The sequence below is a fragment of the Drechmeria coniospora genome, chromosome 02 (assembly GCF_001625195.1).
Source record: "Drechmeria coniospora strain ARSEF 6962 chromosome 02, whole genome shotgun sequence".
Taxonomy (NCBI): Eukaryota; Fungi; Ascomycota; class Sordariomycetes; order Hypocreales; family Ophiocordycipitaceae; genus Drechmeria; species Drechmeria coniospora.
In genome coordinates this window covers 9,690,979-9,706,509 of record NC_054390.1, presented here as the reverse complement: position 1 = coordinate 9,706,509, position 15,531 = coordinate 9,690,979, and the positions used below count along the sequence as shown (strand labels likewise).

The following is a 15,531-nucleotide window of genomic DNA, read 5'->3' as shown; positions in this document are numbered from 1 at the left end:
AACCATCGTACCTACAGTACAGTAGTAAGCAAGTACAGGTTATTATTACTCTGTACGGTGCAGTCACTAGACAAAAATGACGGTTCGATTTTGGTCGCGCTACTAGTACAAAGTGAATGGACACTTTTGTCATCCCATTACAAGTGCTGTTGCTGCACTGAAATTCCAGGCCTCATGCACTATAAACGCAATGGCTACAGCGCCCACGGAGCGTCACAGTAGGTTAGTGCCTACTGGTAGGGAGGCGGGGTTCAGGCTATGGCCGCAGCCTTGTGCTTCTCTACCAATAGCAAAGCTGCCCTTCAGCGTGCGATTCACTAACAAGTACCCGAACTGGGCACTAACTAGGTACAGTAGGTCGCTGTCGTAGGCGGGGTAGCTGCCTAAAGTACGGTGGGTGTGGTGCTGTAGGCTGTAGGCTGCACTGTAGCTTCAAAGGCGTGCAATATTCAGCATTCAGAATTATCATCTTGCACCACCAACGACGCTCATCGCCAACGATCCATCCATAATCATCGCAACACATTGTACCGCCAAGCCGATGGCTGGCATAGACGCCCTCCTGCTCTCCCAGGATGAGGTCGACGCCGCCGCTCCTCCAGAGGTCCCGCGGCAATCGCAAGACCCGACCGAGCTGAAGCGTCGACTCGAATCATCCTTCCTCTCACCATCGGCAGAGTTCTCCGTCGAATGGCTCAACCGCCTGCAGCAACGCTGGGACTTTGAGACCGACTACTCATCCCTCTTCAAGATCGCCCCCCCTCAGACACGCACCGTCACGCGCTTCCTGCGTCATGGCCTCGAAGGCCGCGTGACGGGCTACAAGAACGTGACGATGCCCATGAACAGCGCCACGGCCAAGAATTCCACGAGCTTGCTGAGGAAGCCTGCGACCAGGGCCGAGTTCGTCCGGGGTGCCGCCGGCTTCTTTCCCTTTGCACCCGGTGGCCTGGATGGCATCGAGGCGACGGCCGCTCTCGAGGACCAGGTCCATTCGGGAACCGCTGCCGCCGACGGCCCTCGTGCCACCAAGCTCGATCGGGTCATCCAGCTGTCGGATGGAAACCTGCTCGAGATGGCGCCCGGCATGGGCCGCGGAATCGACTTTGGCAAGAAAAAGGCCGTGGCGGCCGAGGATGACGCCAACGCCGTCAAGCAAACCCTCCTCGAAGACCCCGAAGAAGCCCAAGCGGTGGACCAGGCCGACGAGGCGTCCCCCGAGGCGCCGGATGACGTTGCCGATGCCGAGGAGGACGAGGACGACATCGACGACATCCTGCCGGTCGAGTTTCCCTCTCTCGAACCCCACGGTGTCCTCGCGGCATCGAGCGCCAGAAAGGCCGGGCGCGAGTGGGCACACATGGTCGACATCAACCACGACATGTCCAACTTCAGGGAGCTCGTGCCCGACATGGCGCGGGAGTGGCCTTTCGAGCTGGATACCTTTCAGAAGGAAGCCGTCTACCACCTCGAGAACGGCGACTCCGTCTTCGTCGCCGCCCACACCTCGGCCGGCAAGACCGTCGTGGCCGAATACGCCATCGCCCTGGCCGCCAAGCACATGACGAAAGCCATCTACACGTCCCCCATCAAAGCCCTCAGCAACCAGAAATTCCGTGACTTTAGGCAGGACTTTGACGAGGTCGGCATCTTGACGGGCGATGTGCAGATCAACCCCGAGGCTAGCTGCCTCATCATGACGACCGAGATTCTCCGGAGCATGCTCTACCGCGGAGCCGATCTGATACGCGACGTCGAGTTTGTCATCTTCGACGAGGTCCATTACGTCAACGATTATGAGCGCGGTGTCGTCTGGGAAGAGGTCATCATCATGCTGCCCGAGCACGTGTCCCTCATCCTCCTGTCGGCGACGGTGCCGAACACGAAAGAGTTTGCCTCGTGGGTCGGCCGGACGAAGCAAAAGGACATTTACGTCATCTCCACCTCCAAGAGACCCGTGCCCCTGGAGCACTACCTCTGGGCGGGCAAGAACATACACAAGATTGTCGACTCGGACAAAAAGTTCCTCGAATCCGGCTGGAAGGAGGCGCACGGCGCGGGCCGGGAGAAGCAAAAGACGGCCGACGCGACCGTGGCGACTCGTGGCGGAAACCCCCGCGGCGGCCAGCGAGGAGGAGGCACCCAGAGGGGCGGGCCGCAGCAGCGCGGAGGTCGCGGCGGCGGCGGCGGCCAGCAAAGGGGCGGACCGCAGAGAGGACGCGGAGGGCCTCCTCGTGCGAGCCATGCGCCGGGCCACATGGGACGAGCCGGTCGTGCTGGGGGCCACTCCTCGGTCGCCCAGGACAAGAACCTCTGGGTTCACCTGGTGCAGTTTCTCCGCAAGAATACCCTCCTCCCGGCCTGCATCTTTGTCTTCTCCAAGAAGCGGTGCGAGGAGAACGCGGACGCGCTGAGCAACCAGGACTACTGCACGGCGACGGAGAAGAGCCACATCCACATGATAATCGAGAGGTCCATCGCCCGGTTGAAGCCCGAGGACAGGGTGCTGCCCCAGATCATCCGGCTGAGGGATCTCCTGGGCCGCGGCATCGCCGTCCACCACGGCGGCCTGCTTCCCATCGTCAAGGAGCTCGTCGAGATTCTGTTTGCCCAGACGCTCGTCAAGGTTCTCTTCGCGACCGAGACGTTTGCCATGGGCCTCAACCTGCCGACGCGGACCGTCGTCTTCTCCGGCTACCGCAAGCACGACGGCCACTCGTTCCGCAACTTGCTGCCCGGCGAGTACACCCAGATGGCCGGAAGGGCCGGCCGTCGCGGCCTCGACACGGTCGGCTCCGTCATCATCGTGTCGCCGGGCGGCTCCGACGACGTGCCCCCCGTCGCCGAGCTGCGCAGCATGATCCAGGGCGAGCCGTCCAAGCTGCGATCCCAGTTCCGGCTGACGTACAACATGATCCTGAACCTGCTCCGGGTGGAGGCGTTGAAGATTGAGGAGATGATCAAGAGGAGCTTCTCGGAGCATGCCACGCAGCAGCTGCTGCCCGAGCACGAAAAGGACGTGAAGCTGGCGCAGGCGGACCTGGCCAAGGTCAAGCGCGACTCGTGCAACGTCTGCGACGAGGCCATGGACGGATGCCACCAGGCGGCCCAGGATCACAAGCAGCTGACGCTCGACCTGTACAAGGGGCTCCTGCGAATCACCTACGGCCGCAAGATGTTTTGCTCGCAGCGGCTCGTCGTCTTCAACTGGGACGGCATCCGCACCGTCGGCATCCTCGTCTCGGACGGCATGAGCCCCCGGGGCTCCTTTGACGAGCCCATCGTTGCCGTCTGCGCCATCAAGCCTCTCCGAGAACGACGGGATGCCACCGACCAGCTCCCGTTCCTGCCCGGGTTCCGCAAGTACCTGCACAAGCTTCCCCAGGGCAAGCGACGCTTCCAGATCAAGACGCTGCAGGTTCCGCTCTCGGACGTCGAGTGCCTGACCCGCTGGGTGCTGAAGGAGAGCATCCCGAACATCTACAAGCCCGGCCAAGTCGGCGCCCTCGCGATGGAACGGCTTCAGGAGATTTGCGCCTCCTGGGATGACCGGTGGGACGAGGTGGACATGGGCAAGATCAAAAGCTTGCAGCTGCAGGAGATTGTCGAGAAGAGGGCGCAGCTCGTCAAGAGCATACAGGGCTCGGCGGCGACGAGATGCCCCTCGTTCCTGAAGCATGTTAGTCTGGGCCCGACGCTTCCCCGCGGCGGATGCGCGCTGACGAGGGCAGTTTGCCATGTGCCACGACGAATGGCTCATCAAGGAACACATTGAGCAGCTGAAGCTGTCGCTGTCGGACCAGAACCTGCAGCTTCTTCCCGACTACGAGCAGCGCGTGCAGGTGCTGAAGGAGCTCGCCTTCATCGACGACGCGGCTCGCATCCAGCTCAAGGGCAAGGTCGCCTGCGAGGTGCACTCGGGCGACGAGCTCGTCCTGACGGAGCTGATCCTCGACAACGTCCTCGCCGACTTTGACCCGGCCGAGATTGCCGCCCTGCTCTCGTCCTTTGTCTTCCGCGAGAAGACGTCGACGGAGCCGGCGCTGACGGGCAACCTCGGACGCGGGCGCGACACCATCATCGCCATCTCGGAAAAGATCAACGAGGTGCAGACGCGGCTGCAGGTGATCCTGTCGAGCGAGGACTCGAACGACTTTGTGTCGCAGCCGCGCTTCGGCCTCATGGAGGTCGTGTACGAGTGGGCGCGCGGCATGAGCTTCAAGAACATCACGGGGCTGACGGACGTGCTCGAGGGAACCATTGTGCGGACAATTACGCGCCTCGACGAGACGTGCAGGGAGGTCAAGAACGCGGCTCGGATCATTGGCGACCCGGAGCTGTACCAGAAGATGCAGCAGGCGCAGGAGATGATCAAGCGGGACATCACGGCCGTCGCCAGCCTGTACATGTAAGGGGCGGCGCGCACGCCGAGGTCGGACGACGCGCAATGGCAAGGCTGGACCATGCATGTGCCGGCCTGCTCGTGCCGGTCTGCTCGTGCCGGCCTGCTCGTGCCGGTCTGCTCGTGTCGGTCTGCTCGTCTGCTCGTGTCGGTCTGCTCGTGCCGATCTGCTCGTGCCGCTTTGGCCGTGCCATTGTCGACGCATTCGCTCGCCGGGAGCGTCGTGGACAGGCAATCATGTCACAGGCGGAATGAAGGGAGAAAAATTCAACATAATTGATGCCCGGCGTATAAAGTCGAGGCCGTGTCGGAAACAAACCGTCGCACGCCAGCAGGCACCTCTGGCGGACACCTACTCCTCGCAAGTCCAAGGACGCGGCAAAGCAGAAACGCCATCCCAAACGCCATCCCATGTCCGAGCGTCATCAATCCGTAATCCGTCACGCAGCAGCCGGCTACCGGAATGGACGACTGTCAAGCGCGCAGCGCTCTCAGCCGCTGCTGAAGCTTATCCTCCTCCTCGGCCGTCGGGTCGTTGGCCTGCTGCTGGCCTTGGGGTTCCGAGGCGGCGGGGGTCGCCTTGTTCAGCTCCAACGACAGCTCGACGCCGGCGTCGTCGGCGAGCTTGCCGAGGAGCTCGTGCACGGCGTCCTCGCCGACCTGCGTCGAGGTGGACTGGGTGATGGCGTCCTGATAGATGCCGTTGGACATGGCGTAGTCTTCGTTTTGCTGCTTGAACTGCTCGAGGGTGACGAGGGTCTAGGCAAGCGACGGCGTCAGCAAGCGAGTGAAGGATGCGAGGGGAAGCTTCCTCCTCGGGAGCGAGCCGAGGGGCGCGCGGACCTTTTCCGGATTCGTGCTCTTCTGGGCGACGCCCATGGTGCGAGACGACTGGGCCATCATGTGCGTCATGCGGTTCATCGAGTTGTTGGCCTGGATCTGGGCCGCCGACAGCTCGGCCATGTCGGCCATCTGGTCCATCTGCTGGGCGAGGGCCTGCTTGGAGAGGAGAACCTTGGCCTTTTGGTAGGCTTTTTGGGTCTCGCCCTTCTTGAGCAGGTCCTGGATCTGCTTCTTGAGCATCGGATCCTGCTTGGCGGCTTTCTGGGCCTCGCGGCGGGCCTGCTTGGCCTGGAAGCGGGCCTGGAACTCCACCTGGGTGTCGCGGGCGAGCTGACGGTTCGACATGGCGACGATGGGTGCTGTATTGCTGCGATGAAACGTGCCGGAGGAGGAGGGATTGAGGGAGGGAGTCGATTTGAGCGACGGAGAGGTGAAGTCGACGAAGGCGAGTGTCGTGGACTGGTGGGGCTCATCCAGAGTACGTACCTCGATGTGGACCCTGTACGCCGACCCCGTACTGAGTACTTGTACATGTACTCGGTACCTCAATCTGTCGAGTATTAATCGTCAAGTACAAGTACACAGTACTTGCTTGTACTCTGCACGCAAGTACGTATACAACTAGGTAATTACTCCGTACTAAATACGGAGTACGGAGTACCGTCGGGCCGGATCATTAAAATAGCATCCACTCTATAGTACTTACTGTATACTTACTGCCCAAGTGCTGTATACTTACTGCATAAGTGCTGTATACTTACTGCTCAAGTACTATAAATCTACTGCATAAGTACTGTATACCTACTGCATAAGTACTGCGCGGAGTAACTGCAAGTACTTGTAAGTACACCCGCCAGCTGTTTGTCGCCGCTAGCAGTGCTGACATAATACCCCTGTTTTTACGGAGTGATTAGTAATGGTAATTATTACTGCTACTGCTGCATCTTGAATGATTGATTGAGCCAAAACATCGACCAATTCTCAACCTCCATCCTGCGTATCCATCATGATATATCACACGGCTCCCATGGACGAAGCACCGCACTCACGGCAACCCTCTCTCCCCATCGCACCATTTTCCATGACCCAGATAATTCGTCTTCACGGAAGAGAGCGACTGCTAGTGCGTCCGATTCTTTGGACAGACCGCCACCTTGAGTTGCTCCAATGCTCCTTCAGCGAGCCATCTTTCGCTCCCCGTAGGCCAAAGCATCTCTTATATGGGAAGCAAGGCTCTGGCTGCCTGCGAAATTCTATTGAGAAGCGATGAAGGAGCCTGCTCTTTCGAAAACGTGCTCTCCCGACGCTCCTTGCTGGCGAGGATGGACCATTCGAGGATGAGTTGGGCGCCCCCTCACCTAGCCGTCACTTCCTCGCTCGTGCATCTAACTGAGTCGGTAGAAGATGCGTAGAGTTTTGCTTTGACGGACATCACGTCGAGACTCTCGAATGCACCATGTTTCTCCCTATAATGCAACAGGAGTTGAGGGAATCGGAACCGTATTCCGAACAAGAACGGCAAGATTCAAAACCAGTCATTGCAGCCTCGGTCGATATTGAGCGCATTGAAGAACGGCGGGTTGTGATGTTCGTTGGTCGGAACATGGTCCGTACGAAGGTGCGATTTTTCCGTCTTCTCACTTCCCGTCAGCTGCCTACACCAGGCCAATAATGCCCTTGTGGTATTGTTGTCGTGTTCAAGGAGGTGACCACGGGCAACCGAGTGCGGCAAACGGGAAAGCTCCCACACACCACCACTGCAAGAGAATGAAGGTAATCTGTGGAAGCCTCGAGGAGTAGGCTGAAACATCTGGGCCATACAAGGATAACAATACAGCGTTGCGCGCTCATGGCAAGGGTAGCGCTGCAAGGCGACAATTCACCGTGCGGCTCACCCACCACGCCAACCAGCGAGCTGGCGGAGACGGTAGCCACGGAGTGCGACAATATAGGCGCCAAAGCAATGCTGACCAGGCGGCGACATCATCTGCAACCGACTGAACGCCATGCTCCTTTGCCCGTGAGGTTTGACCGCCAACTTTGAATTCCGCAAACCAGCGGCGAGGCAGGGGGGTCTGCAGCAGGCCGCAGCAAGGACTAGGGTTAGCCCAGCGCTTCCAGGCCAGTTCTGCCCGTCCAATGGCCGCACTCGCGGACGTCTGTTTTTGTCAGGCGCTTGCCAAGGTGCAGAGGCTCAAGTCGAGAGCCGAAGCATATAACGACAGTTTGTCCTTTCAATCAGGTCAATGTCTTCGTCCATGAATCCGGAATCCATCTAGCATCTCATATAGGCTCAATCTTCAACATACATTCGCAGCGTAACTAGACTCGAGTCCCTTGTCCGTCCACTCCCGTCATCACGGCCTATTACAACACCATCACTAGCAACACCGTGTTCGGCAAGCAGAGCGCGGTCAACAGCGCCGGAGCTTTCGATTCGCTTTAAAGGCTAGAGAACTTCAAGTACCTGCTTCCAGCTAGTAGTCCTGCTACTATCTAGTAGTTGCTTTACCTTGGCTTAGCGGTATAGGTCCTTGATCCAGTACGCCAGGTTGAAATCCATTGAATCAGAGTTGTCTTCTAATTCGGGTGCATCTGGAAGAGAGGTATCTAGTAGATCCTCTATTGGTTGGGCTAGGACCCCCTCTGTTATACTGGTCCCAGTAGGACTAGTTGGTCCGTTGGCTCCTTGCAACCTACCAGTCCTAGTAGGACCAGGAGGTTGTTGGTCCTAGTAGGACCAACAGCCCCCTCTGTCTCCCTGGGTAGTAGGGGACTAGGGACACCTTGCAGTCTATAGTCCTAGTAGGACTAGTAGGTCTCGCAATTTGCTTACAAGAAGTGTAAGGAAGGGGCACAGTGGAAGCGTGGTTGCAATCCAATCTGGAAATCAACCGAAGCTGTTAGTAACAGCAGGACGGGCACCAGTTAGTAACTGGGCAGGGAATACAGATTTGAACAAGTCAAGGAGTGCTGTTGTCACACCATACGTTGCCTTGTTCGATAGGAGCATACGTCTCAACAAATGAAACAGCCTTGATTTCTACAAAAGAGATTCCGGCCATAGTGGCCTTTTTCTAACGAGCGTTTTCCTTACTGTAGGCCTGCTTGGACACAGTCTTCTTCCTGCTGGGACACAGTGGCCTCTGGCAAGAACCTTTGCGCCTCTTATGGGTCTGCTCGGATTAAACCTGAGCCCTTATGCATCTAATCGTATGATTGGTGTGACAGCTGTACTGCGATTCAACTTCAATTGATCTTGATTGATGATGCAATGTTCTTTCTAAGAGAAGCGCGGGAAAAGAAGGACTATTTCATACCTGTGAGGTTGTACCTCGATCAGTAATGTGCACGTGTCGGGATTCTGGCTGCTTCCAGACAACATCTCCGAACGATCTGCTTCCAGACAATGCATCTCCGAACGATCTGCTTGTACGCAATGCAGTTCCAAATGCCCTGTTTGAGTCATACTACCAGTTGCATAGTTGGTGTATGCAACTGGTAGACTTGGTTGATATTACCGTTCGGTCGCTACAGTGCAGTAGTACTGCAGCAGTAGTCAAGTAGCTAGTAGTAGTACTACCAGCAAGCAACTGCTAGTTGCAGTTGGAAGAGTCTTCGTGTGCAACAGTTCAGTAGTCCTGTCAGCTGGCAACTACTAGTAGTAGTTGGGAGAATCTCAACTAACGATCCGATCAATAGATTCGCTTGGTCGACCGAGTACTACTTGCACAAGTCGTGAGACAGTAGTAAATTGGCTGGCAGTAGTACTGCCGCCAGGTGTTGCAAGCAGCAACACACATAGAATAGTATCCTCTTTGGGTATTCTTATGAATATAGATATTAGTATTTTTAACAGATATCTTCTTTTTCAATTACTAGTTGCAGCTGTTGAAAATAAGAGGTAACTCTATCTATACTTTTAGAGGCATGATGGTTTGAATTGAGCTTCTTTTGGTATTGCTTTAGAGATTGATGTTGGTTCGGTCCTGGGGGAAACTGGTAACAAGAGATCACATTCAATGGATTCAACTTGGTACGAAAGGAGGGAAAAAATGCTGCAATCATACGGCCACTTTTATCCTCTCCGTAATCGTGCGCCACATGATTACGTAGTCCTAGTCTACACTTGGTCACTATATACACACAACACACAATTGATAACGTTAAATAAATATTGTAGTCCAGTTCTTTCCAACAGTTATAGCTGGAGCTCTTGAATTAGTAATGCCCGCTCTTGTAGTATACAATTTGCAGTATCTAAATTCTGGCCGTACTGCAAAGTTACTAGTATTAAGCCTATCGATATATCGATGTAGTGCTTTCTCTTCTGGTCCATTTAGTTGCAGCCTAGAACGCTGCTTTTGGACCAATGTCTGACAAACGCCTTTGTGGGCGAAAGCGAGAGACATTAATTTGTCGGGAACTGTAGTAGTAAATTTTTCATTAGAAAATGCAGTAAAGTAATCTGTAGCGTTTATGTAATGCGAGTGTCACCACTGAAGGTGGTGCGAGGAAATCCCGAGAGCCAAATATACGGGGCGTGACACAAGTAGTAGCACAAACTGGCCAGCGTGTCCCCTAGTTTCAAACAGATATCGCTTGTAAGTATTAACGAACTATAAAATTAGTCTGGAGTAGGCTGTTCAAGAATTCTAAATTACACGAGCAGCAAAGGGGCATATCTAAACCCTAGCACAAATGCTCTCCCGCACATACACACATCCACATACGCTAGCTAGTCGTACGGTTGGCCATGGCGGGTGCGTTATTGCCCACACCCATAGACCCGGATCAGCATACTAAATTGGTTCTCGGACAAGGTCGGGAAGTCGGGAGGATCTTATTGGTTGACCTAGGAGGTATATCGCTAGGGAATGTGCAGCCTAACTAGAGAGGCCTGGATAGCGGCGCCGATAGACAACGGCCTCTTGGCATTAATGGACTTATTTAGCTACTTTATGCAAAAGTAACTAGTAGTAATAAACTTCTGCACATAGGGAATATGTTGCACCAAACTAGCCACAAAAAATGGGCGCCACAGTCAATGTGGACTTGGTAGGTCTGCTTTCTGGCATATATAGCACCTTTTGTGGCCTATAATGCAGCAGGACACAGCTAGTGTGTACGTGTCACTGTAGCGTCCCCTGTAGGATAGCGGTCACGTCTGTAACGTAGTGTTTACGCGTTCTTGGTTTCTTATTTACTTCCGTCAAGACCCGGAATCGAAGCGTACTCTGCACGGAGTATTTACGGATGTCCTGATTCGAGCTGTATTGCTGTAAAGAGCAATAGCGCCGGAGGCACCGGGGTCATAATAACTTTTGCACCAAACCAGCCACAAAAAATGGGTGCCAGAGTCAATGTGGACTTGGTAGGTGCTATATGCCACAGAATACGAGTGGTGCTACACCCTGGTCCATAGTTTAATATAGCGCAAGGCTTATTATTGAAATACGCAGGTAAAGACGAGTACCGTTTATATAATAGCTCACGCATACCCAATAAACGATATCCAGAGCAAAGAGAAATACGGTTTAAAAGCATTAGTACCAATGTAGTATCGAAATATATTACAAAGGTATATGCTTCTTTTGCTCCTCTGAAGCTCCTACATATACTATTTACTACTTACGTACAAGATGAAGCAACAAATCACAATACTTAGTATCCTGAGTCTAGTTGCTGGAGTTCTCGGCCTTGCTCCAGGAGATGACTCTAATCAGAATGCTTACGGTTCGATGGTAGTTGTTGAGGAAATACTGTACAAGTATAGCTGTATGGGCACTAGTCTTACCGGGCCCTCGGAAAGCAGCAAGACAAGGTATATTCCCCTGATCCCTACCGATATGAGGATCATGTTAACGCAATGAAACAGGACGTATACTAAAACGGACCCCGGCCCGGTTAGTATATCGAGCGGCATGATAACCACAACAACAAGCGGGCTTGCGCCAGGTACCAGTACCATCATGCCACCATCTGGTTGTAGTTCGAATTGCGTAACTACAGTAATTGTAACCGTCCCCGTTACAACCGGTATTTTTATACATACAACAACTGGTCAGACGCCCGGAACAACTACAATCCTACCATCGTCTGGATGCACTGAAGGCTGCGTAACAACTGTATTTATATACGTGACTTCGATCCCGAGTAGCGCCTCTACTAGTAGTTATGTAACGCATTTTACTGGCGGACCAACACCTGGTACTACTACAATTTCACCATCAGCTGGGTGTATTGCCAACTGCCTAACTACTATTATAATTACACAGACTGGCGGCACCATAACAGAAACTACTACTGGACAAACAGCCGGTACTACTACGATTCCGCCATCGGCAGGATGTACTGCCAACTGCCTAACTACTGTTCGAGTTATACAGACTGTCGGTACGATAACAGAAACAGTTCCTGGCCCAACACCTGGTACTAGTACGATAACACCAGCAGCTGGATGTACCGCCAACTGCGTTAATACAGTTAGAGTCATAACGATTCCGGCAAGCGTCTTTACAACACAATTTACTGGCGGACCAACACCTGGTACTACTACAATTCCACCATCAGCTGGATGCAGTACCAACTGCCTAACTACTATTATAATTACACAGACTGGCGGTACGGTAACAGAAACAGTTCCTGGCCCAACACCTGGTACTAGTACGATAACACCAGCAGCTGGATGTACCGCCAACTGCATTACTACAGTTAGAATTATAACAATTCCAGCAAGCGTCTTTACAACACAATTTACTGGCGGACCAACACCTGGTACTGCTACAATTCCACCATCAGCTGGGTGCAGTACCAACTGCCTAACTACTATTATAATTACACAGACTGGCGGTACAGTAACAGAAACAGTTCCTGGCCCAACACCTGGTACTAGTACGATAACACCAGCAGCTGGATGTACCGCCAACTGCATTACTACAGTTAGAATTATAACAATTCCAGCAAGCGTCTTTACAACACAATTTACTGGCGGACCAACACCTGGTACTACTACAATTCCACCATCAGCTGGGTGCATTACCGACTGCCTAACTACTATTCGAATTACACAGACTGGCGGTACTATAACAGAAACTACTACTGGAATAACAGCTGGTACTACTACAATTTTGCCATCAGCTGGATGTACTTCCAACTGCCTAATTACTGTTCGAATTATACAGACTGTCGGTACAGTAACAGAAACTATTACTGGGCCATCAGCTGGTACCATTACGATTCCGCCAGCAACTGGATGCACTGCCAACTGCCTAACTACAGTTACAGTTACGCAGACTAGTGGAAGTATAACGCAAACCACTACTAAATCAGCAGCTAGTAGCTCTTCAGCCAGTAGGAGCATTACAGCAACAGTTTCTATTCCTGAAGGAGCGTGTATACTATCTACACTACAACCCTCATGTGCACCTAGCAAACCATCTGGTTTTAAGTCATACTACTATCCAAACGAACGTTCTACTTCTGGCATCGGCTCTAAAACTGGACGTGGTCCAAACAGCTACCTTAACCATACTCCAATAGCAGAACGGCTTGCCAACAGGATCTCGTTCGGATCGATTGCATTATTCAGCGTCCCTGTAACTCCAGAAAACTTTACATTTGTTAATTAAGGCTACTATGTACCACCAACAACTGGAATATATACATTCTGTGCAAATGCCGATAACGGGGCTTTCTTATTCCTTGGCGATGGGAGCGCGTTCGATTGTAATACAGGTGTTGTCAATCCGGCTTCGATACCACTCTTGGAACATTTCTACCCCGACCCGAAGAAATGTATTACCAAGGACTTGGTGGCCGGCTTTGCCTACCCCTTCCGCTTTATTTACGGTCAGTAGGGCGTAACGTATTATAACTACTTTACTGTTTCGCTACCAGGTCAAGCTATTATTGAACCTAGTGCCTCTTCGCCTGATGATTTTACTGGCCGCGCTTATCCGCTCATCTGCGTTCCCGACGAGATAGTAACAACAACAGTACCAGGAAGCGTAGTCGGCACTAAAACGATTCCACCAGCAACAGACTGCATTCACCCCTGTACTACTAGTGTTATCGTTACGGAATTCCCTACGGGGGCGTGTATACTCGCTACCTTACAACCCTCTTCTGCACCTAAGTCACCATCTGGATTTAATTTATACTACTATCCAAATGAAGAAAATACTTCTGGCCTCGGTTCTGTAACTGGACGCGGTCCAAACAGCTATCTTGGTCAAAATCCAATAGCTCAAACACTTTCTAACAGAATCTCGTTTGGATCAATTGCATTATTCAACGTCCCAGTTAATCCAAAGAGCTTTGTATTTGTTTCTCAAGGCTACTATGTACCACCAACAACTGGAACATATACATTCTGTGCAGCAGCTGATAATGGGGCTTTCTTATTCCTTGGCGATGGGAATGCGTTCGATTGTGATACAGGTGTTGTTAATCCGGCTTCGATACCTATCTTGGAAAATTACTACCCTAATCCGAAGCAATGTGTTTCCAAGCACTTAGCGGCCGGCTTTGCCTACCCCTTCCGCTTCGTTTACGGTCAGTGGGGCGTAACGTATTACAACTACTTTACTGTTTCGCTACCAGGCCAAGCTATTATTGAACCAAGTGCCTCTTCGCCTGATGATTTTACTGGCCGCGCTTATTCACTGCTTCGCAGTTAATGCAGCATCCAAAGGGTACTATACTGTTGCAACTTTAGATATACAAATACTTATACTGATTTTTTATAGGACAGTCTCTATAAACGGCTCATTATTATATAGCCGTTATATTATGTATTGGAAACTTGAATAAAGTTCCAGCTATGTTAGAGCCACTAAGATTGGTTCAACCGATCAGGAGAGGATATAACTGTCAGAAGTTCAGAAAATAAATTACAATAACTTCTGTTACTGTCGAACGGATTGGAGATATAAATATATGGATAGAATCTTGATTGATCGAATTGATTGAATGATTACCTCTATTTACCTCCCAGTCTTAGTCGGGTCAGGTAGGGTATATCCTATTATTCTAGTTTATATATAGAGATCGCATCCTTTATACTACTACTAGCCTACTAGCTGGGTAGTAGGGGCAGGCTCTGTTTTGTGGGCGGCTTGCGAGAAAAGGTACTTGCCGTCGGGATCGTCGAGTCAAAACGGTGCAGTCAAAAAGATCCGCCACGACGCGGTTCGGCGGCAATAAAAATATCGACCGTACGGCCGGAAAAAATCGATCGGCAGATATCTTGTGTAATTGCCGCAACGGGCCTGGGGGGAGACTGTTACCTCGTTCCCTTTAACTTGGGCATCTGCTGCTTATCCTACAAACAGCCTCTGACAGTTGTTTGTTATACCGGTGTAACTGGCCGGTGTTGGTGATCCTATTATTGAGTCATTGATCTAGCCTTCCTTACAGCAGTCTTTGCTGTTGATGGCTTCAAGTGCGGCGTGAGTGGCTGGGATACGGCATACTTTTATGCAAGCCGAGTTATCTGCACCAGACCGCAGCAGCAACTCGAGGGGCAAACCACTAAGCAATGGCGTCCCGCTCTGTCTTTGTCGATATAAACGCCTGCTTAGCATGAATCACGAATGATTCTGTTACGGCCATTTCCGGTTTCGTTGTATTAATGTCCGTCCGAATCGTTTGCCATACTGCTATACTGTAGACAAGTACACCACTGCCTAGTATAGATATATTAGAGAACACAATACATATGGGGGCCGAAGTCAAAATTGGTGCAGCATGTAAGAAAACTTTACTTTGCTGTCAAATGAATTACAGTACATTCGGAATCGCCTAGATTCACAATCGACCGAGGTAGATGTTTGCTCTGTTGGTTGCAAGGCAGGGTCCTTGAGGCAATAGTGGAAGTAGGTTGATTGCGCGGAATACGGAGACAGACAAGCATAGTCCTTTAGGCAACAGTGCTTGAGACGAAATAGACTTGAAAAAGTACCATCTGCGGATAAACCGACAGGTCGAAGGACAGCTTTGTATTGTGCCGCATACATGGACGCTAGCTTCATTTGGAGGCGGGTGCGGTAAGACTTCTTCAGTTATTTCACCCTGCAAGTATGATGAGGGTGGCGAATATATAGAGATTGTAGGACGCAATGGGTTCACGAGAGAGTGAGTATCAAGGTCTAGTAGCTAGAACGCCGGTGATGGGTAGCTAGCTGTGAGGATAAAGGTAATAAGTGCACTAATCCCTAGAGAGACTTCCCTTCCTGCGTCTGGGGAGCTCTCCTAGCTTATATAACCCCCCTCCTTCTGTCAGT

The 15,531-nt window shown here is 52.2% G+C and overlaps 2 protein-coding genes across 2 annotated transcripts; one reads left to right on the top strand and one right to left on the bottom strand.

The window, feature by feature from the left end:
• Positions 1-190: 190 nt before the first annotated feature.
• Positions 191-4,412, top strand: DCS_05787 (uncharacterized protein; the record flags this gene model as incomplete). Its single annotated transcript, XM_040803088.1, has 3 exons — positions 191-222; positions 439-3,679; positions 3,732-4,412. 3 exons carry the CDS (start codon positions 191-193, stop codon positions 4,410-4,412), a joined length of 3,954 nt encoding a protein of 1,317 aa, XP_040658121.1.
• Positions 4,413-4,876: 464 nt separating this feature from the next.
• DCS_05786 (vacuolar protein-sorting-associated protein 46) lies at positions 4,877-5,590 on the bottom strand (the record flags this gene model as incomplete). The annotated part of the gene is made up of 2 exons (XM_040803087.1): positions 4,877-5,161; positions 5,246-5,590. The coding sequence occupies 2 exons, from the start codon at positions 5,588-5,590 to the stop codon at positions 4,877-4,879; spliced, it is 630 nt and encodes a 209-aa protein (XP_040658120.1).
• Between the last annotated feature and the right edge of the window lie 9,941 nt (positions 5,591-15,531).